Raw genomic sequence first — 23,752 nt, 5'->3', positions numbered from 1 at the left:
TGATGTGCGTTATGGCTCTGGCTGGCAAAAACTAATCTTCACCTGTCTGTCACTCAGGATTCCTGCTGCACTATCCTTAATTCTCCATGTTACTGTTAGTTGTTTGTTTCTAAATATTGCATAAAACATTTTCAGATTCAGAGAGAAGTCAAATTTAAAGATCTGTGGTTTGAGCAGTTAGAACTGCTTAATCACATGGGCAGCTGTGTGGTAACACAAGTGCAAAGGTGAAGTTTGACTGTGGTTTCAGATTTTTCTGTGTTATTACCAGTATCAGCAACTGTGGTTATTCCTTAACATTCTTCCCAGATATATTGTGTATGACGTTGCTCAGGTGAATCTGAAGTACCTGCTGAAACTGAAATTCAACTATAAGACATCACTTTGGTGAACAGTATTTAGAAGCCCTGTTAGAGATATACTGTAGTTACACTATAGCGTTGACTTCTGACATGCTTACGCATTGACTTCTCGTCCCAAGACACCAAGAGCTAACCTGCAGAAGAGGTTACTAAGTCCTATTTAGTACAACACTTAGTGAAAGTTTTATATAAACATGTGGCAACACATGGACCTGAATTGTGATGAGAACAAGTACCTGGTTTTGTTATATACCACTTCTAATTTGGGGGGTTTCAAGTGTTTCTTTTAATTGAGCAAACTTACCTCTCCCCCCCCCTCCCCCCAAAAAAAAATTAAGCTTGTGTTTTAGACAAACAGAGCTGGGCAATAGCAACTAAAGGAACTTGAGGTTGTTTGTGGTATTTGCTCTGTTAAGGTTCCCTCTTGTTTAAGATACTCTTTTTCAGTTTTCATTGGAATAAATGAGAAATGTTCACTTATTTTGAGGTAAAAAATAAAAGCTAATTTCATACTAACAGCTTTATGTTTCACAGCTTCCACATTGTTTTGGGTTTGAGTCACGATTTAAATGTATTTGGCAGAATGTTCTTAAAACATGATATCTCTCTCTCAAGATCAAATGCCAGATATTGAAATCTGTAGTCATGTTTCAGGAAGTCGTGGCAAGATGAAAATTTGGACTTTCCAGTGAGACTTCATCTGTCAACAGTTGGTGTGGTAAACATGGAAAATGGACTTGTGGCTGTTTGAATTTAGTATTAGCCCAATAAACCTCCTTTAAATATCTACCTTCAACGTGATGTAAGTTGGTTGTTGTAGAGTCATGTCCTAACGAAGCTGTAAGTTGAGTTTGGGCTCAAGCTTTGCTCATCATGAATTTGAGTGAGGTCTGTTGCCAGTCTGCAGGCAGTCTTGAATTCCCAGTCTTGTCCATATAAACTAATAATTTCAATGTTTAGTGATGTGTTTTACTTCTCACTTTCAGTAAGTCATTGAGCAATATGGGAGTACTTAACTATACAGCAACATCAGTCCTTTCTCTGCAAAAATTACTGAGCTATTAGGGCAAGTTGGCTAATCCCCAGGGGCAGCACTGTGCATTCAGTATCCGCACTATGACAGTTCCCAAAAGGACCAGTTCAAGCTCATTCTGATGGTTGCAGCTTTATAGACTTCAGTAACCTGCATGGAAACAGAAGATCTGTTTCCTAAAACAGTTGTCATGTCCCAGTGCCTTTTGAAAAAGGAGTTTGAAGCCAGAGTGCTTGCTAATGGTGCAGATGTTTTCAGGATCCGTGAAGGAGAGGAGGATGAGGAGTAGTAAATGGAAAACAAAGCTGCTGCTGGGGAGAGAAGATGTGGAAGAACTGGGTAAGTCTGGGTATGGCTTTAGGACTGTTCAACAAAAAGGAATCAATTGAGGTTGGTTCTAATGGATTTTGAGAGGAAGTGAAGAGAGTTTCCCTTATCTTCTGGTTCTTCAGTAGTTTAACAAGTGGCTAATGATTGTCTTGCTTCCAACAGAAAGGTTTGCTCAGTATACTTAAGTATAATCTTCTCAGTCTCTGAAGGTTAACATGAGAACTGGTTCAGTCCAGTTGTGAGGTAGATTGTTTTTTGGTTCCCTGCTCTCCTCACAGCTTACAGTTTAGAACCAGGAATCAAAGGAAGATGTTTTTGATGGTCCCTCGGTCAAACTGTATCATAGGTGGCTCAAAGTTCCCTTTTTCTCCAACCCAGACAAGTGCAAGGGGTATATGTAGTGCTCAGTTACAATTGCAGCATGAGCAGGTATATCCCAATCTGTCTAACCTTGCAAATACAGCAGTGAAAGATGCCATGGGACGGGACTTTAATGAAGAAGCAGCAGCTCCCCTTTGGGCACTGTAGGAGAGCCCTGATGTGACTGTCCTGCAGTGAAATCTGATGGGAATTCAGGCACTGCTTCTGCTGCCTGTCTGACCACAAGGCAGCCCTGCCTCTGAAAGGAGGCACTGGTGCTGCTGTGACCCAGCACACAGGCAGCTCGTCCCCAGGGCCAGGCTGAGAAGAGCAGCGTAGTGATAACCACTGAAGGTGGTACTTTTGGAGGATGTGCATGAAGCAGAGCTTCATGAGTAGGTAGTCCCATTTCTTGGCAAAACATGAGGTGCCATGACCTCCTCTGCTTTTCCAGAGGGGGTATGTTGAGGAGTGATTTCTGAGCTACAGTTCAGCTACAAAAAGCAATTTATAAATACTTAACCATTTAGCATGGCTGGAGACTCTGTTGTACAATGGCTCACAAATGTTATGATAGTTCATGAAGTCTGTATGAGGGGTGTAAACTGAAGAATGCCAGCCTGGGCTTACTGATCGGCAGTCAGTGTAAACTGCTTGTGATTTAGGCCTGAGTTCATGCAGGAAAGAAGTGGCTGAGGAGAAAAAAACACAGCACAGGTCACCCAACCTGGTACATCAGCCATGAATCAAACTTTATATCAGTTGGTTCAGCCTTTAATGAAATCCCCACATGCCCCTTTGTGTCTCGAATCAGTGGAAAGGGGGTTAAAAATTCCCAAACTAACAAGTAATTCATATATGAAAAAGGCCTCTGGGCACATCAAACTTTCTCAATACCATTCAGTCTTGTACTTACCCTTAAATGAATTATGCTGGGTTTGTAATGACTGAGGTCTTTGCTTCAGCTTGCCTTCTGGAAGACTGTTCCAGACCTCCCTCTATGTGTTCTGGGAACATAATTTTTGCTGAACTATTGGTTTTTTTTTGTGGCCTGTTTATATCCCACTTAGCATTTTACTTTAACTACTTCTATATATGTGGTGAGGTCTCTAACTTAGTCTGTAATAGTTATGCCCATATAAAATAGTTTCCACTGTTGGGGAGTACATGCATCTGACCAAGAGCCTTATGTGACCTTTTACTTTCATATAGTCAGCCTGCTTCTCCAGAAATGATCATTTTGGCACCTATGAGGAGAAATGCAGGTGCAGATCCCAGCCAACATGACTTGCTGGTTTCCATTTGTTCCAGTGGGGAGGCAGCATATAGGTTGGTGGGCTTTGCAGGTCGCTTTCACAGGGAGAGGTATGCCAGTACGGTCTGAAGGTGAGAAGGAATGGCTTCCCAGCAATTGAAAGGGGAAACTACTGCTTCCCCTGCCTCCTCATTACAAATTCTAATTCCATAATGTGATCAATGCAGCAAGGCTCAGACTTCACAGGAATGTGCTTCAGTGACGAGAACGTGTTCTCCTGCCAGCTGTCTGTGCTTTTCTTCCTAATCCCAGTGCCTGCCTAGGGGAGATGAGAAAATGACACCCTAGCCGTCTCTGGGACACAGCATTACCTGCGCTGTGCTGACAGGACTGTGAACACGTTGATTAGTAGGTGGTGTAACCCATGTCTTAATATCATCTGCAGTAATTAAGGAGAAATGGGAGCGTGGAGGTGCTTTCTGCAGCGTTTTGGCGCACACCATTAAGAGCAGTTGCCGAACATGACCCTTTGGGAAGGCAAATGGCATGAGCAGAGCAGGTTTAAAGATCTCCGTCCATCTGTGCAAGGCAGGTGAGTCAGCAGCACCTAATGGCAGGTTGTTAGCAATGAGCACAGATCCTCTTGGCTCCTCTGCCTGTCTGTCAGAAGAGCTGTGTCATTTCCACACAAGTTCAAAGTGCAGGTGTGTCAGCATGGTGAAAGGATGCACTGAAACTTTGGGTGTGTATTGTCCAACAGCACTGGTTGTGGCTTTGTCACACAGGGTCATGTTTGTGCAACTGGGAAGCAGGAGAAATGGAAAACCAGAATGTAGAGATACTGCATCATTCATAAAAGGCCAAGATGTGAAAGGTCTTGTATAGCAGGAATCCTCATAATATGTGTCAATTGTTACGCTTTCAGCACAGTAGGTGGTAATGGCTTCTGCTAAATGTTTTCCAAATGCAGCTGCTGGAATGAAAGGCAGGAATACCCAGTGTCCTGTTGCTGGGAGCTGAATTGTACCTTCTGACCCAGTAGTTTTTAAGATGTTAAGCAGAAGGTGTTGGGAAGTCTCTCTTGGTTCTTTAATCTGTTTCCTAGTTCTATCATAATGTCCAAAGAAGCCCTGAAAGGCACTGTGGTTTTTTGGGTTTGTTTTACCTCTCCCCTGTAGAAATCTAAGCTCTAAGGACTGTTGCAAAATGTGATTGTGTTGTAAAAGTTCTTCTTCCCTGACAACCCTTTCTTTGCCTTGGTGAAAGCTCTTGCATCAGGATGGCACTGGGCAACCACTACTTTCAGCACAGGCAGACCTGATGACGAGATTTACAAAGCCCAGCAGTAAAAACTGTGCTGACGATCCGTGTCTTCTGTCAGCTGTTGAAGTCTGCGTCACCACTTCTAGCTGAGCTTTAACATACAGCCCTCAGAACAGGAGTCTGAGGAAATAGAGGCAGTTGCTGGTGGTGTTACCCATTACTGTCTACCTGAGCCTGGAGGTCTGGTCCATATCAGGCTTTGTTGGTGGCAGAGGCAATTTGTTAAAGGGGAAAATTACACAGGGATTAATGTTGTGTGGGTTTTGCCTTTGAAATAGCACATAGCACAGATCACTATTCCATTGCTCTTTCTTACTAGCTTAGTGTTACGCCTACACTGCTTTGTGTCTCAACTGTAGTGGCTTTGTTTTGTGCTGTGGTGCAGTATGGCAAGCTCTGGCTGAAATGTCTTGGGCCCTTTGGGGACTAAGGGGAGGGAAGGCTGGTTTAGCAGCCTTTAAAAAAGACGTGGGAAAGGGGGTGGAAATGCTGTCTTTTTACCAAAACAACAAGCCACAAACCCTAACAATTCTTCTACAATGTACATAAAAAGCCCTGGGGACATTTCTAAAGGATTTTATTCGGTTTGTTTCTTCTCTTAGAAACTCGTTTTTCCCTCTTAAGCTCAAGGGCAGCATTGATTTTTTTTTTCTATTATTCTTATTTTAATTGTATAACAAGATGACCTATATCTGCCCCTCAACCTGCCAGAGTGCCCAGTCATTGCGTTCATTATCAAATTAAGAACACAAATTAAAAACTCTATTCCATGTCCCCAGATCCACATTTTCTGTGTTTTGCAGAATCACTGGTTTCACCTGCATGCTGTCAAATCCACGCAAACAGGCATAGCATCCATTTTGCATTACACCACAGTGCTGTTGGCAATACGTGACACAGATTTAGACTTGACTAATATAGACTGTTATTTTGAACTTCAATTTGCATTTCATATACATATATATATATATAAAATACAAGGTGTTTTGTTTGGTATAAGTAGTGGTAGGTACTGTTGTCAAAGCCCAACCCAAAGTGTGGTCCGTAAGCATTTAAGGTGCTTGTGGTTTGCAGTGATACCTCCCCACTTAGATTTCTTGGTGCAGAAGCTTACAAATTCCCTGTGGTGCAGAGAGCTGAGGGTCTCTGAACACAAAAACCCGAGCCCTAAGGGTGTCTAGCACAAAGCAGCTAGCTCTGGGGCCTCCAAACAGCTCTCAGCGATGGTGGCTGGGTGACTGCATTAGAAGGCAGACCCGGCCAGGGAGCGTGTGAGGCCACAACTACCCACTGCCAGTGGTGGGTTGGCTCTGCTCTGGGTGAGAACAAGTGAGACCTTGACCTTCAGGCCTTGCCCTCAACTCGGTGTTTCAGCGGGCTCTTCGGCGGGGGTGCTACGGGCCGTGCCTACAAGGGCAGGGTCGATCACGCTGGGTTTTCAGCCTGCTTCTGAAGTCTCACCTTTGCAGTCGCTGCGGTTAGCCATCAGCTAAGGAAAGCAGAGACACGGCAAACGGGCACAGCTCAGAAAATAAAAGCATCACTTAATGAAGGAAGATCGGTGCAACGCGGGGATTGTTTAAAGCCTTTAAGTTAGCGGTGACCCTCTGCAACAAGCGACAGCCTCGAGCCGCCCGGCACCCAGGCGGCGCGGCGGGGGCAATGTACGCGTTGTACGCCAGGCGCTGCCCCAGCTCCCGAAGCCGGACCGGTGCGGTGCGGTGCAGGGCTGAGGGGGGGGACACACGCAATGGCTGCTCCCACCGCCCCTTCCTTCCCCTCAGCAGCGGGGCTCCCTCAGCGCCCGCCGCCGCCGCGCACGCGCCCGGTCCGCCCGCCCCGCGCAAGGCCCCGTCTCCTCCCCCAGAATGCACCGCGCCAGGCAGCCTTTGAAAAAGCGGCGCGGCTCGTTCAAGATGGCGGAGTTCGATCAGCTGCCTGACGAGAGTGAGTACCGGCCGCTGCCCCCGCCGCCCACACCCGCCACCGGCGCCGCCGGACCCGCGCTACCCTCCTTCGCCTTCCCCCTCTGCCGGCGGGACGCCCGCGCCGCGCCCCGCCTCTCTGCCTTTCTCGCCGTGGGCGCTATGCGGGGCCGGAGCCCGAGCCTCCTCCCTGGCAACCGGGCCGGCCCGGCTTCCCCCTGTCTCCGGCGTCGCCCCGCCGCTGCCGCCTCTCCCGGGTGAGGCCTCGGCCCAGCCGGTGGCGCGGGGAGGACGGCGGGCGGGGAGCTACTTCCCCGGGCTGCGACCCCCGTTGCCCTCGGGGGTGCTGGGGCTGGGTCCCCTCCGCCCCGCCCGGGTGAGGCGGCGGTGCTGGCCGGGAGTCACCGGCCGGGCGGGCGGGGTGCGGGCCGGCGGCGCGGGGAGCGGGGCCGGGCGGGGCGCACCTGATAGCCTGGCCCGGCGGGGGTGTGAGGGCAGTGCGGGGCACGGAGCGTCGTGCCCCGGGGAGGGCCGAGTGGCCTGGTGCTCCTGTCCCTTCTTGTCCTGCGGACGGGGAAGGAGGGCTTATGTGTTTATGGTGTGTGCTGTGTACAGTGTGAGTACCCCTGAAGGACTGGGAGGGGGGTTAGGGCGTGCGCATTGCATCTAGGGGGCACTGATAAATGCGGAGGGAAGAGCTCAGAGACCCTGTGTTGTGTGTGTCATTAGGCGAAAACTGGCTGTGTAGGAAGACAGTATGAAAATACATGCCTGCTTGTGGCGTTCGTGCTTGTGTACACACAGACCTATACACATACATAGGGTTTGTGGGGATGTCATTTTCAGTGCACGTGAGGAGCAGGTGAAGACTGAGGTCTAGATAAAAGAGACACGTGTTGCTGTGGATGTGGATGTGTGACAAGGTTCTTGAGTATTATAGAGCAGGAAATCATTCAATGTAAAATGCCTCTACATGCTATCTTGATATGACTTCTTAGCAACTGTAGATACACGCCAAGCTAAGACAAAGGTGTTTAATAGTTTCAATGCATGCACATACAACAGGATAGACTTACATTTTTAGTGCCACTGTTCTGTGCATCACTATGCAAATTAATGATTATGCCAACTATTTCTATATCAGAACATTCTCAAAGAGAGGTGACTTGGAGGTGAAATCTTCCTGACTACTTTGTGAGGGTCTTTGTTACAACTCCAGCAACTGTCAGGAGAAAAATTGGTTATGATGTGCCTAAGTGGCTGGTGTCATGTTAAAAGATTTATGAAGGATCTTCATAAATTAAGGATAGAACCAACACTCTCAATTTGGTACAGCCCAGTCATGTATGCTGTACTGTATTAGAGTTTGATTAATACAAGTCATGGACGAACTGAAACAGCGATAATTAATAATGAGCTGCGTTTTATTGCTTATTGAATCAACTTTACTTGTGCACTAGAATGGACAGTGTTTAAGTTACTGTTTTACCTTACGCATCTTCCAAGGTGGGCACCATTGTGTGTCAAGAAGTTAATGTAAAGTATGAAAAAAAAACCAAACACTTTTCAGCTCTGCCACCTTTATGTTGCCTACAGTGGCATGAGGAAGATGTGACAGGTCTGTTGCTCCACCTGGAACAGGTACTAGAACAGAGCGTGTGACTCAATTTCACTTAGGATTGTGCTGTAGTGCAGACCCTTGCCAGCAGTGTCAGCGTTATGGTATCTGCTAGGCAGGTGAAGGGGACACACAGTGTATGTGTTTGTGAAGGTAACGGGCTTTTCCTGTGCTAACCTTACCTCTAAGGTTTGTATTTACTGGAGCTTGGTTCAAGTAGGTGATATTTTTTTTGGGTTTACATCAAATAGGGAGCTTCATATTTTCTGTAGTGTTGGTGAACTAGAAAGCTAAAAATGTGAAAATTTCAAAGAGAGTTTGCCTTGTGCTTCCATTCCTATTTGTTCCCATTTTGGTGAACTGTAACTGTAGCCTCATGTAGTTCTTTCCAGTCCTGTATTTAGATGTAAACTTAGTCCTGACTGATTTAACACTGACTTCATGCAGCTTTCAGTCTGCAACTTAATTTATACAGGACAATAAGTAAGCATTGCAAAATTGGGTTTGGCATCTTCCATAGTGGGGTAAAAATAAGTTTCTAAAAAAGTTAGAATAGTTAATGGCTAACAGGCTTTCAGATCTATGTATCGTCCCTGGGAATTTTCTCCAGCATAGCTTGTAATAAAGTATGAGACCATAACTGGTTTTTCATGTAAGAAGAATTATAGGTAAATGCAGCATACTTGGTGACAAGAAAACTGGGATTCTGCAGTATGGTAGGAACTATGCAGTTTCGTTTTCAAAATAGAAACCTGATGAATTGGAATTTCTCCCAGAGTATTCTGATAGCACCTGCTTGCCCTGTGGCAATTTCAGTATTGCAGCTGGGCGGTGAATATTCCTTAACCCAGGAGGGAGAAGAATGTAATGCACAGTTGGGTCTCATAATATGTGCTTATATTATCTGCTAAAGTTACTGTTATTTCATTCTTCTCTAGAGCTGATGCTCTGTCCTTTTGAAATGGATAAGAGAGCTCACACTGACAACGTAAAAAATGGAGGTGCCAGTGTCTTAAGTTTATGTGTGGCTCTTGTAGTTGAGGCGTTTTGTTACTCGTGCTGCCAGGGGAGTGTGATACACTAACCTGGGATGGAGCAAAACACTGTGAAGAAAGACCAGTTCTGTGCAAATCCCCTAGCTGGCAAATTCCAGAACATGAAAGATCTCGGTTGCAGAAGTACTTCCAATACTAATAATTTGATTTATATTTTAAGGCCAAAATTTGTTTCTGCAGACTGCTGGGCTAGTGCCTGATGAGTGACTAGTTCTAGTCAATGCATTCCCCCCCCCACCCACCTCCTGGTAATTTTGCAGTGGAGGTAAATGGTGGGTAGTTTTCCTGCTGAAAACTAGACAGCTATTTCTCTCTGTCTCAGAAAACAGTTGAGTGTATTAAAGAGTACATAATGCTGCCCTGTCTCTTGCTACTAGTCATAACAATCTGATTTGTGGGTTACTTGGTTATAAAGTACATGCAGTACAGCCAAGATGAGATTTTGGTAAAACAGAAATCATGTACAAATGTGACTAGAAGACCTTCCTAGCTCTGGTAGTGGCAGAGCTCTGTGGACAGCAGCACAGCAAAGCTGTATCCTGGTGCTTGCTTTTGCACAAGCGAGTCTGAATGAGGACACCTGGAATCAGCTCTCTAACAGTGAGAGTGAGATGCCACTTGTGATGGAAGTGAAAGCATGCTTACCTTACTAAATGATCAGCAGCGTGGGGCTGATGCCAGGAGTAAACCACTGAGTTACTGCAGTGTTACTGTGATTTATGTAGGCAAACACCAAGAGGCAGGTGAATCGGAGAAAGAAGCCAGACTGAAGTAGTGATAGGTATCTTTTGCAGTACAGGTACTGAAAACAGTATATTGCCAAATACTGTACACTGGTAGACATCGCCGGTGGTGTTTTTAGGGGCTTGTGTGTTAGGACAGGCATAAGAAGGGGGACAAGGATCTTTCTGCATGGCCTTTTATCCCATGGATAAGGGGTCACAGCAGGGGTGACACTTCGTGTAGAAATCATAGAACCATAGAATGGTTTGGGTTGGAAAGGACCTTAAGATCATCCAGTTCCAACCATCTACCAAGGGCAGGGATGCCTCACACTAGACCATGTGCCCCAAGGCTCTGTCCATCCTGGCTTTGAACGCTGCCAGAGATGGAGCCGTTGTCTTTACTCTTAGCACAGCCTCATGGTGTGGTTCACAGTCCCCCTGCCCCTGCACAGCCAGTTACTCAGCTCTGATGCTTTCCTGGGTAGCTGGAGGAGGGATGTGGCACATTTCTTGCCACTTTCATTATCCGTTCCTTAGGGGTCGTGAGCCTAGCACCGCTGTGCTCCAGACATTTGAGGGATTTGAGAAGTACATCAAATTACAGCATTTGGGAGAAGGCTCAAGATCAGTTTCGTGGCTGCTAAATAGTACCCACACCCAATAATTTTGGGATCATTTGTGCTTCGTACCTTTAAAATTGTGTGTTCCTATGGTATCAGTATACTGACCATCATGAGAATGCAGTGTTGCAAAAAAAGGGCTTTGGTATTGTGGTTGCTGTCTGCACAAGTCCTGTAAAAGGGCTCACGTGTCTGGAAAACTGACTTCCATCCAATAGCTAATAAGGATTTGGAAACAGAATCACAGAATGGTTTGGGCTGGAAGGGACCTTAAAGCTCATCCAGTTCCAACCCTCTGCTGCGGGCAGGACACCTCACACTAGGCCAGGTTGCTCCAAGCCCTGTCCAACTTGGCCTTGAACACTGCCAGGGATGGGGCAGCCACAGCTTCTCTGGGCACCCTGTGCCAGTGCCTCACCACCCTGGCAGGGAAGATTTTTTTCCTAATATCTGGTCTAAATCTCCCCTCTGTCAGTTTAAAGCCATTCCTCCTTGTCCTGTCACTATATGCCCTTGTAAAAAGTCCCTCTCCAGCTTTCTTGTAGGCCCTTAAGGTACTGGAAGACTGTAAGTTCTCCTCAGAGCCTTCTCTAAGCTGACAAAATACATGTCAGTTTATTAATGGGCTTGTAACACGAGGGAAATACTGATTCCTTCTTGAAGCAATAAATTATTGTTCATTTATGCATTTACCTCTTCAACAAGCCCCAGGTTTTGGGGGAGTTTACAAGTTCCCCACAGCCACTTTTATCCCTGATACATGGTTTTTATAGAACGGTTTGGGTTGCAAAGGTCCTTAAGATTATCTAGTTCCAGCCCTTTGCCGTGGGCAGGACACCTCACCCTAGACCATGTTGCCCAAGAGTCTGCCCAACCTGGCCTTGAACACTGCCAGGAATGGAGCATTTACCACTGCTCTGGGCAGCCTGTTCCAGTGCCTCATCACCCTCACAGTAAAGGACTTCTTCCCTATATCCAGTCTGAACTTCCCCTGTTCAAGTTTGAACCTGTTATCCCTTGTTGTATCACTACAACCCCTGATTTCCTAAATAAGCTATCCTCTTAGTGGCCAGTTGTTTGAGATGCTGGAACAACTTGTGCTGAGCTTGTGTAGATGAGTGATCTCTCAGAGGGTTAATGACTCAATCTATAATAAAGGCTCGTGGTTTTCCTTTCTTCTCCATGAGTTTCCCATCACACCATGTGTAGTGCTGACAATGTAGTTTAATTACATAGGTTTTTCAGGTAGTCATGCAACCAGTGTTAAAATAACTGCTCATTTGTGCAGAATTTAGGAAAAATAGTGTAATGATCTGAAGAGGAGAGGGTTTACATTGTATAATTGCTGATCTGGATCCTAGAATTTTGAAATATGCCCCTTTGTGCCCACACATTAGTAAAATCAGTAGCTATGGAACATCCCTGTGGTTACTTGTAACCTTTATTTTCAAAAATCAGCTGTTAGGAATTCATTATAAAAGAATCTGAAAACACTTTTACAAATGTAATGTGCTTGTGTGTGTTCCTGTTAAAATTTTAAGATCAGCTGTTGAGAAGCTGTATTTAAACTGCCTTGCTTCATGTTGGTACTGAAAATACACATCAGGGCATTCGTAAGTGCCTGTACTGAATTGTAGTCATGCTTCACCTCTTCTGTTCAGTTATGATATTTTCATATGAGGGGAGACAGTAAGTAGTTGCTTGATTTTAAACTTGAACTCAACTTTAATTATTGAAAAGGAGAAAAGCTTTTGCCCTTCTTTTCCCATGCTTCAAAGCCTATTTCCACATTACAAATACAGTCTCCCAGCGTTCCTTTTAAGTGTTCCATACTGCTTGCAGAGCAGTTAGAGGAGGGTATTTAGGTTCTCTTCATGGCAAACCTCTGTACGTGCTCCCTTGTGCTAGGAGAAGAAGGCAGGGCCTACGGGAAGGATTCCTGACAGCCAGAGCACGCAGAGCTGTGGTTCAGGGCGAGGGGAGCTGTCCATCACCAGGCCCTGCAGCCGCTGGAACTCATCTGGTTTCTAGCATGAAAGCATCAGGATCCTTATCATGCCAAACTCAGTGGACTTAAGGTTATTTTAATATTGATTTAGTTTTAATATTTTTTAAATTCAGTTTTACATGGACTTCATGAATATTGCTTCTTGAAAGTGTTATAAAACACATAAATACGCTTTTTCCTGACTCTTAGTTACTAATGAGCTTCCTGCTACCATACTATTAAATGCCTCAGAATCTAGCACACAGTTATTTTTACTGCACATCTGTGGTGCACATATTTTACAGGTATTTTTTAGTCCAGAAAAGGCCATTATAATCATCTTACGTTCTTCATTAAGCATGCTAGGACACTTCTGTTTGGAATTTCTGTGCATCAGTTCCATGCTTCCTTTTTACCTATGGTTTTCTCTTTAAAAATCAATTAAAGCTTGGTTTAAAGATTTTTTTAATAGTAGGGAGTTCAACATTACCTTTCTTGGTACAGTTACATCAGATATGTTAAACTTTGCATTCATTGCTAACCTGAACTTACCCCATGCCATTTTCTGACAAATAGAACTAGTTATGCCTTTCCTTCTGAAGAAAGGCTGCAAAGCTATTTTACTGTCTGAATTATCTTCCTGTGTAGATACTTGTGATCAGTGCAGATCTTGACCTTCTTTGGGAAGAACAAGATTGAAGAGTCTTGCCTTTATCACAGTAAGGCATGTCTTTAGTTCTAGTTCTGAAAACTTCCCTGATTTTTCAAAAGTAGTCAAGTGTGAACACTCCGTTCAAGTAATGAATTCCCTAACATATGCAAAGCAATACTCAGTAGGATGCTAAAGGCAAGACTAAGCCAATCGTACAGTTTGCATTTGAATAGTATGTTAGTGTAGGCTACTGAAAGCAGGTCTGCTAATTCCTGAGCCACTGCTGGATGTACTTCCTCCGTAGGCTGAGGTTCTTTTTACTCTCAGTATTAAGAAAGTCGCCTCCATGATCCTCTGAACCTGGAGGAGCTTGGAAGTAGATTTTGGTTGTAATACCTTAAGTGATGCATAGGCCTTACTTCTTCCTTTCCACCCATTTGGTTTTGGTGTTTGATGTTTGCAGAAATGAAGTCTGTGTCATTGTCATAATAGGTATTTACATTCAAGCATATATTATGTACATTCAAGTGTGCATATTCTACTTTAATCTCTGTAATTGAAATGCTGGTTAAAAAGACTGCCTATGATTATACATTAGTTATTCAGAACAGTTGTGTACAAAATTACTGGCATTTAATGTGAGGCTGGAACACTATAAATTAATAAATATTTAAACTAAAATTTTGGATAGTTTTAATAAACTTAATCTATCCTGATTCACTTTTGCAGTTTTTATAGTTTCTGAAATATAGTTTATATAGTTTTACATAGTTTCTGAAATCTGTATTAAATATTGATAATTTTTTATTGTAACACATTATTGCTTAGAAGATCATCCTAGTTTCTGGGTTGATGGCCCTGGTAGTATATGCTAAATGGAAAAAGCAAGGAGATGTACCATATTCCATGAAGTTTCGTGCTGATGTATGTAGCCCCTAAAATCAGTATAGAAGAATTTGACAAGAAACCCCATGTATCATTGTTGCCTCCAAGGTAAAATTGAGCTTATAGATATTTACACTGTCATTTTATATCCTACATATATTCTGAGATGTTAAGCTACAGAACTGTTGGTGTTAGTAATTTTCTGCAGCTTGTTATGTTAAAATAGTTTAGTTTAACTTTGAACTTGCCTAGATCAGAAATTCCTTATTTGGACACTTGTATTCCTAAATAAAAATGCCTTTTTCCGGTTACATTACTTTAGTTGCAAGTTAAATCAAAACAAATGAGCAGCCTTATTCTAGCATGCATCTGTTGAAGATTAACTATCCCATGTGGAAAACTGCTTGGCAACTAATGCTGTTTGGGAGTGGTGATCTTATAAAGCTAGTTAGGTAGTGCAGTAACATTGTGCCGACCATCACTTCTCTACCTGTTGTTTCTGATGTCAGTCAACTAATGCCCTGCTCTGCTGATCCACCATCATTTCACAGGTGAAGCATCTGAGTCTGGTGGTTAACAAAGGATCTCAGGCACTTCAGCTATGAGATTGACACATAAAAGCTTTGTTGCCTCTTGCCGAGTTGTTTTGTTTTCCGCTGTAGACATACTCACCCTTGACTGAATGGATTGTTCTTGATTGATAGAGGAAAATGATTGTATGTTCATAAGTGCTTGAGATCTTTCAGAATAGCGGTCCATGTGAAAAGCTAGTATCTCATCCATTTGATGATCCTGATGGCCCTGCTTCTGCCTCTCCATCCCAAATGGCACGCACTTTCACCAATTTGCTATGTTAAACAAAAGTGCTAGCATCTGAAGCTGTTTTGTAGATGTGAAACTAAAGGGGGAGGGGGGAACCCACAAAACATGAATATGCTTTCAAGATTCATTGGGTAATAAACATATAATTCTGTATTTAGTGCCATGGAGGGAGCACTGGGTTCGCTCATTCTGCCCTGAAAGATTCAATGTTAAATTCTACTTTCTGCCTAGTAAACTAAGAATGGGTAGACTCTGCATAGGTTGTATGGTTTGAAATAACTTATGATTTATGTGGACTTTTTGATGCATTGCAGGTTCTTCAGCAAAAGCACTTGTGAGCTTGAAAGGTAAGAAATGAATGTGCTGTTTAATTGTACCCAGTCTGTCTTTCAGGTGCATTTAGTTTCTTGCTTCAAAAAGTTCAAGAAAATAACACTGAGGAAGGTTTGGGTTTTGGTTTTTTTTTTGAAATGTGATTGATTTTATTGTGTATAGTTGTTAGTTCTATAAGCTAATAATTCTTGGTGGTTGAAACTACATATGTTGTGGTGTATTTAGACACTGCTTTTCTGAGTGGAATTCCTGAAATGTGTTTTTAATTCGTAAGTGCTGCCTAGGCATCAGGTTTGATGAGAAGATTGAGGTAATCTTTCCTCTCTTGAGGATGAGATGGGAGGGTTCTTAGTGACAACTGTACATGTGATGGAATTTACAGTAAGAAGGAATTTCAGTTTTGTCTTCTGTCAGGAAGTTATGGGCTAAAGAAAAAATCTGTTTCTTACATCTTTTTATTTGAAATTGTCTATATGAACATTTGTACAAATTTTGAGGACTTAGAACCTTGTTGGGCAGATTCTTCATCTATTACAAGACTTCTGTTACACAGACAATGGGTGTGTTGAATATGTAACTAATATAGGTTTATTTCAGTAAAATTTGATTTACTTGTTGGTGTGCACCTACTTAAATCATTTTTAGAACCAGAAGAAGGTCAAGTCTTGTAGAGCTTTACCCTCTCCAGGTTTCAGTTAGAGACGCTATACGGCTGTCTATAGATGTGTGTCAACCTGGCACTGGAAGTAAGTGATACCAGCAAAGGAGGCTTCAAAGAATCTTGAAATGCTGCCAGGAGGAACAAAATGTTTTGTTCATGTTTCTCCTTGTACTTAAAATCTCTTCCAGTTAGTGTTCAGAATGATTTCATAAAAACACTGAAATCTAAAATCCATTTGTGGTTGAATCCAAAGATGATGTTGCAGGTAACAAAAATACATTGGTGATGATGCTTTTGGATAGTAGTTATGTTAAAGCATACATATATTTATATTAAAGACATGATTTCTTCACAACAGAGGGAAGTTTATCCAGTTCTTGGAATGAAAAGTACAATTCTCTGCAGAAAACGCCAATTTGGAAAAGCAAGAATGCTGGTTCTGCAGCAGAAATGGTAAGAAGCAATAAAAAGACAACTTCAAGATTGGTAAAATACCTTTGAGTAAGTCAAATTTAAGGAGTAAAAAATTTGGCTGAGATTTAGTTTCATAATTTCTATATGTTAAACTATGTCCTTCCCAAGCAGTCTGTGCAGTTTGAGTATGAGCTGAAAACATGCTTTGTAAATGAATGATCAAATTACATTGCTGACTTTATTGAAGATGTCTCAAGGTCATCTGCTTTCTTTTTTGTAATGCAAGTGCTGTGTGAAATGTTTGTACTGTGTCTACAACCTTGAACTTAGGAATCACTAATTCTGATTAACCATTTGTTTTATGTCATTAAATACCTCACTTCTAATTATGGCTGAAAAGTGACTTGTAAAGGAAAGCAAGGGAAAATGTCATAATGTGCTTCTATCATTGTGCCTTCTGGGGGGCAGATATTCATATAAACAAAGGAATGTCAATGAAATGTCTTTTAGGGGTACCACAGGAGACCTTAGGTTAAAGAATAGGCTTGGGTAGAGGAATGAAAGGTGATGAGCCCACAGCCTCCAAGGGCATGGGTCTGGTGGTTGGGTTGACCATTTCCCTTTCTCTTTTTGAAGTACTCCATTGTTGTTTCTTTTTCCCTTGTATCACATTCAAGCTTTTCTTGACTGTTCGCAGCCTCCTCTACCTTTCCAAATCATGTGATTTTTGGTTTGGTTTTGCCATCAGTTATAATGCACCCAAAGCCTTGTTTACATCTGTAATGCCATGTGCTCTTTATACTACACCCTGGAGAGTACATGAAATACCGTCTCAATTGCTAGGTAGATCTTCCTCCCATACTCTTCCAGTGTTGCTGTCTTCTACAGCAATTGCAAGCAGTTTGCCAGCTATCATCTGCTTTTTGTTCAAATCATTATCTTTGTGAACCCTTTGTTTATTGGAAGGGAAACATTATGTTTGAAAACTGTTGCGCTTGCCTACTCTGCACAGTCAAAACACCAGAGCAGCATCCAGTAGTACATTAAGCTGTGTGACTAATAGCTGTCGTATGTAGTTTGTTGTGTCACCTTCTCCCTGTAGACAAACAAAGAGAAAGGTATTTATTTTGCTAGGGTTGATGCAGATATATATATATACATGCATGTTGCTATGTGTTCATGCTAGAGGACATAAGAGGATTAGAGCTTTGTGATGGCCCTTAGCCTCCTGCAGAGGTTTATGTCACGGTTTTCAGCTCTTCCCCAGGAATGCTCATCTTCTCACAGAAACAAGCCTTACTCGTATCTTAGAAGATCACATATGCTGAAGAATCAAAGTCAGTAGGCATAATATTTGTGTGAAAACTCCTGTCAATCTTTAGTATGCTGGCTGTAGGTATTAAAAATAAGGAGCTGAACTTTGAATGCGGCTCAGTATTCTGTAGAAAGCTGGAAGAAGGGTCAGAGCATAGTCTCATGTCTTAGCAGCGGCCCATGTTGCTGAGATGTGATGTAGTCATTTGTACTTGTTTGAGTTCCCTGAACACTACAAGTTTTGCAGATCTGTTGTACTCTTGGTTGAAAAATCTTCCCAAAAATGCCTGACCTATTTAGCTCACGAGGATGATACCTCTTTGCCGTGTTTGTTATTTTATTCTCGTGTGAGGCAGTGGCAATCCAGACTGATGAAACACTCTCATCAGTTTGGGTAGCTCCTTGGAATAGAATTTGGCAGCTTCTGTTGAGTGTTGTAAAATAGCTCTCTTGATCCAGATCATAGCCTTAACATAAGGTTGAAGGAACTCTTAAGTTTTGTTTAGATTGGTTTTGCATTTGTGTTCCTGTGTTGCTTTTCGTCATGTGTAATCTCGCAAAAGCAAGAAGAACTAGGTAGACGTTTAGGAGAAAAATACTGTTCTGGAACCAGCATCTCAAATGTCAAGACTAAAATAAAATTGTTGAACCTGGTTCTTCATCCTGTGGGCAGAACGCTGTGATGAGCAAGTCCCAGAGTTCTGCACTGGAAGAGTTTTTATTGTTGGAACAGTATTTATTGTTTTCTTGCTCAGAAGTTAGAATAGTTCTGACCTCTTTTAGGGTGATGGTTTGTCAGGGATGGTAGAGATGTTATAAAAAAACCTATGAAGACATTGTGATTGAAATTTAAGATTGTTCTTAAGGTTAGTGAATTGGGAGATATAAAGAAAAGAACTTGATTTATGTAGGTGAAGAGAGAAAAACAGCATCCATAACAATATGATAAACGAATTACTCTGTTAATATGATGTGGGCACCATTTAGTTACCTTCCTCTGTTCAGTGTACGTCTCTTTCCTGGTTTGTAACATCTACAAGGAATGGATATTTTCTTTTGTGTGCTGAATGCGCTTAGGTGTCTAGTGCATACATAGCAGTACTGTTGCTGAAATAGACTTATGTGGCTATATTTATAAAATACATATAGTTTAGAATAAGAAGGGTGCATTTCCCTGGAAAGCTCCAGCTGTTCTCATGGCATAGGACAGATTTTTTGCTACCACTGATGAATTTAATAGAGAATAACTCTTTTCAAATAGATACTGTAATCAGTCACAGACTTATTAAACATCTTTCTTAAGGATAGATGCTTGTTAGTGAAATTTATTTTACTTTTGTGATTTATTTTGTTTCTGACTCTTACTAAATCTTGTATTTGTCATCAGTGTTCTTCACATTGTGTAACAGATGACATGCCGAGATCAATTTGTAGTGTTTTCGCCATCTGTACTGAAAGAAGTGAAATCTGCATTTATTCTGCCTTTACTCATCACCTTTGTAAATAGTTAGGAGTACAAGGAACGCTACAGGGTGCAGTACTGCAAAGGAGACATATTTCAGCTGTGGCTGGCTCCTGTGTTGGGCCACAAAGTCTTCCTGGAAGGAAAAGCTTACTAAAGCAGCTTTTACTCTTTCATCCTCGTTGAAATACAAGTGTTTTGTCATAGGTTAAAATGTTGAGGAATAACTAAATGGAAATGTTTTTTTTCATGACACACATTTGCAATATGGTTTCTTGCATTCAGTCAGCCTTCTAATTCTATTTGAGCCATAGTCAATTAGCACACAAGTCAATTTTACTTAGCATAAATTCTAAATTCTTCTCTCTTCTGATATTTTTACATAACTTATTCAAGCTTTAGTTTCTTCAGACTTCATCTTGGCAGTTTGCAGTGTAGGCACTTCCAATGAGTTAAAAAACAACAAACCCACAACGCTTTATTAGACTTCAAACAAATCCTTTCCAAAAAATTATATCCAGCTAATGTTTTTTACTGAGAACATACCAGAACAAATACGTTGTTTGAATAAGTGCTTTTTTTGACCCATAATTTGGAACAAACTGTTTAACAGATGTGCTTATAATCAAAGCAAGCTCAGATACACAAGTGTTTAGACACCTAACTCCTCTGGAAACAAGTGGGAGTTAGGTTCTAAATACTTCCATGGAACTGGGCCAGCAGTATAGTAATGGGTTATAGTTAGCACTGGAAAGCTTGGAATCTTACATTCCTTCTTCTCTCAGCCCTTAGATCTTCAACTGCTAGGAGGCACTATTTATTGTGTACCATGTGCCTTAAAACCAGTAGGTGGCAAGAGAAAAGGCATTCAATTTCTCTCACTGTGAATTCTGTGCATGAACAGAGAAATTAGATTACTTTTCTTGTAACTCATTCTTAATTTTGATACATGCAGCCCTTCAGAAACTCAAAATGGAGTCAGCTCTTCTGTGAAGATGACAGGCAAATAAACATAAGGTCACCCAAAAGAAATCAGAACTTTGTGATGGTTCTAGAGAGATCTACATGCATACGGATATTTTTGCCACACAGGGCAACAAGCCTATCTGTGTTAGTTGAAAATCAGAATATATTTGCTTCTCAAGTTGCATTATCAGTTTATGAATATTCTTGTGAGGAAAGATGTTGCTAGGAGTAAGCCACAATTCAAAACAGATTTATACTTCACACAAGTGTGTTCCTCAGTTTATGAGAGTATCTGTTCTTTTTGATCCTGGACATAAGCATGCGGTGCTAAGGATTCCAGACTAATTGCCAATCTTGATCCCACAAACAGTTGTTTCCTGTAGTCTGCATAAACTTACTCATCTTCAGTTAAAAACTCTCTACTTCTTTTGCACTGAGTATATCATTTAGGAGGCTGCTGTAGAACGAATATATTTCAACAGTTAGGAACTTGCTATAGATTTATAGCCTAAATGGATTCATGGTCATCTATTACGTTATTGATCCTCTAATGATGTCTTCCAGTTCAAACAGCTTTTTTTTTCTACTTTCCCACTTGACTGTCTGCTTTTTTCATGCTGTATCAAGGATAGCTGTTATTTTTCTCAGCCTTCGGTTGCTATGTTAGACAGGGCAACATCTCTTAGTCCCAAAGAATTGGCTCTCTAGTACCTTTGTCTTCCAGATCACTTCTCTGTACCTTCACGTTATAACCCTGAATTTGACACACTTTAAAAATCCTATTTGAATACTGGTCTTATTTGTACTCTGAACTGTACCTTGCAGCATCAAATAGGGAAGACTTAAGAGATGAGGGCCATGGTATTTCTCTCTATTCATTATTTCTTAATGGTAGAAAGGGCTGGATAACGCTGTATGCCTGTTGGTTTGTACTTAAATGTCTGGTTCATGAGGTCCAGCAGTTGCTAGATAAACATGTGAGGGGCTGCAGCTGCTGTAGCTCACAGATCTTGCTGTCCTGCTGGGCTTTGTCTCCTGGAGTTCCAGTGAGAGAATGGGGACCTGTATGTAGAATAGTGATTACACCCAGCACGAGCCAGCAAGGGCCTGCCTTATGCTTTATCCCGTTATTGGTGCTTCTAAAGGTCAAAGTGCTTTTGAGCATGTGGGGAAGGTTAACAACTGATTATGGTGTTGGGGCTCAGTTAAACTAATATTCTCGAAAGCTGTGATTTTTGTTGCAAGTAAGTTTTTCTGTCTGTCATTAAGACAGCCAACCCTGGAACAAAAGCATGGAATTGGTTTTATACACTCTTGTTTATACACATGTCTATGTATTACGCATGTAACCCAAGACAGTGTCTTTTCTGCAATTTATAAAATAGCTTTCAAATGAAGTCAAAACTTGCTTATGTCCATGCTAGTTTCCTTTGCAGATTTCTGTGAATCAGGCACTGCTCAAAGCTTTGGCTGTGTCACATTTCTGTGCTAGCTTTACCCTCAGGTTAAGAAGAGCTAGCAAGAGTAAAAGCGCTACTGCAAATGAGGCAGTTGGTGTTGCTGGTATCTGAGCCACATCATCACATATGCTATTAGAGACCATGTTCAGCGGTGCCTCAAACTTCGGAAGCCTGTGTGTACTTTAGTGCCATGCTGCTGTTACCAATAATGCAGTTCCAGTGTTGGAAAATGTTTGTGTTAGAAGAGATATGTGTATGGAGATAATCTGCTGTATTGATCCTCCTAAAGTTTGCATCTGTTCAGTTGATGTGCTGCTGATATAATGCAGTAAGGATTATTACAGATCTGCAACAAAACATTGTCATGAAACAGTATGTGTGATGAAAATATAAGAGTTCTTAATGTGCAAACTTTTGTCAAGAGAATCTAGTGTAATCATTTGAATATTTAACAATGTTAGACTGCGTTTAACTGTTTCCTTTATCTTACTATATAGAAGTTTAATACAACAATGCCAACACCAGACAAGAAAGCATCACAGAAGATTGGTTTGCGGCTTCGTAACCTGCTCAAACTTCCCAAAGCTCACAAGTGGTGCATATACGAATGGTTCTATTCAAATATAGATAAGTATGTTTGTTTTATATCATTGTCTCTTAATAGTATAGAATCAAGTAATTTTCTGACCTTCAGCTGCAAATTTCCATATAGTAGTTAGATACTCCAAAGTTTATTCTTAAAGCATTAGTTATTGAAAATTGTCATTGTTTTGTTATTTGGGATTTTTGTTTCTTTGTTGTTGTTTTAATAATGAGCAACCTCCTTGGATAGTCTTCTATGGAGAGCCATCCTTCATGGAAATAATCTTCTTTTTATCACCTCTGCCTCTACCAGATACAAGATTTTATTCATAATGTTTTTAGCCTCTTAGGCATGAAGGTACCAGAACACTTGGACTTTTTTCAACCCTTGGATCAATGTTATACACGGGGGATGGGAAGGAGACTGCTGCTTCATAAGGTGCTGCTTCCCTAAAAGATGTAAACATTGATTTTGAATATTTTTTTCTTCATCATCCTTTTTTTGTTGTGATCTCTAACAGAGTTTGGTTCGTGACTGTTCAGGTTTTGTCTACATATTGGCATCCTTCTTGGATTTCCTACTCTGTCTCTTAGACTGTTTCTGCAATTTGTCCCTTGGAGTCTTTGGCACTTGTTCTCTTTAACACCACTAGCAAAATGGTGCCAATTATTTAAAAGATCCATTTTATTTTAGTCCCTAACCATGAAAACCTAAAAATTCTAAAATGTAAAAATCTTTTTTGATGAATGGAATCTTAAAATCTACACCAGTTGACTAACAGATGAAACACTAGTATGTAATATTTTAAAGAATAGCTTCAGAGTTATCAAGCATTCTTTTCTGGAATTCATTCATAGCAAAATAATTACTGTTTTTCCTTCCTATTTTAATCATGATTGCTGGGGCTGTTTTCCTTAGCTGAGAAGGCAGTCATAGCAACAGAAAAATGTTTCAGGATATATTCACCACAAGTAGAAAAATTACCTGTCCATTTTAGTTACTTTTAAATTCATCATTTAATTCCTTTGAAAGAGGAATTTGTCTTTCACATGCTCCTTATTTGAGCAAAAAACAACCTCTCCACTCCTCCCCCCCCCAAAAAATAAAACCAAACAACCCAAACCCTATTTATTCCTAGTACTAATTTTAATGTGTGACATGTATAATTATGATTTTTACAACAATCCAAGAACTTTGAGACATTTACTCTCCAATAATTGTCTGTGGAACTTTAAGTCTGTCAGTAGATTAGAATTTGAGTTTAGCAAGCAATTGTGAAAACCTCTTTGAAATTTACTCATGTATGCTTTAATGCTAAGAAAGATATAATCATGTTAAGATATTATAATATAGTTTACTGAGAAGCTACATATCTTTGGAAGAAAAACTTTGTATGTTGTTCTGAGTGGTATATGATCTAGATTTAACAAGAAAAAGTTTAAAGCATAGAGCTGTCAACTGAAAAATATGGCTCGCTGTACAAGTCTCAGAATATTTTAATCGAATTGTCTCATCCAAAATTGAAATCCTCAATTTAAATGCCACGTCTGCTATTAAGTTTTTAGAATGTTTTAATCTCTATGGCTATCATTTGTGGTTATTAGATT

The 23,752-nt window shown here is 41.4% G+C and overlaps 2 protein-coding genes across 6 annotated transcripts in view; both read left to right on the top strand.

Annotated features, from left to right (window-relative positions):
- The window catches only part of PARP1 (poly(ADP-ribose) polymerase 1), a 31,853-nt gene extending 31,177 nt beyond the window's left edge, over nt 1–676 (top strand). The window contains exon 23 of the mRNA XM_057400022.1: nt 310–676. Within this exon, the coding sequence (XP_057256005.1) occupies nt 310–391 (82 nt within the window). The 3' untranslated portion in view covers nt 392–676. The remainder of the gene's footprint in view (nt 1–309) is intronic.
- Nucleotides 677–6,531: 5,855 nt separating this feature from the next.
- Nucleotides 6,532–23,752, top strand: part of LIN9 (lin-9 DREAM MuvB core complex component) — a 35,883-nt gene continuing 18,662 nt past the window's right edge. Inside the window, exons 1-6 of one of the 5 annotated variants that reach the window (XM_057400027.1) lie at nt 6,532–6,610; nt 15,267–15,299; nt 16,305–16,399; nt 20,092–20,184; nt 21,595–21,606; nt 22,060–22,193. In XM_057400027.1, coding sequence (XP_057256010.1) covers nt 6,532–6,610; nt 15,267–15,299; nt 16,305–16,399; nt 20,092–20,184; nt 21,595–21,606; nt 22,060–22,193 — 446 coding nt within the window. Of the gene's footprint in view, nt 6,611–7,065; nt 7,187–14,665; nt 14,682–15,266; nt 15,300–16,304; nt 16,400–20,091; nt 20,185–21,594; nt 21,607–22,059; nt 22,194–23,752 lie in introns of those variants that run through there. The other 4 variants (XM_057400024.1, XM_057400023.1, XM_057400025.1 and 1 more) reach the window with 4 other exon arrangements.

The sequence above is a fragment of the Pezoporus wallicus genome, unplaced genomic scaffold (genome assembly GCF_028554395.1).
Source record: "Pezoporus wallicus isolate ANWC-B61680 ecotype Strahan unplaced genomic scaffold, APGP_CSIRO_Pwel_v1 contig_7339, whole genome shotgun sequence".
In the NCBI taxonomy this organism is placed as follows: domain Eukaryota; kingdom Metazoa; phylum Chordata; class Aves; order Psittaciformes; family Psittacidae; genus Pezoporus; species Pezoporus wallicus.
Note: the sequence above shows the minus strand (reverse complement) of the source record. Positions and strands in the feature narration are given on the sequence as shown.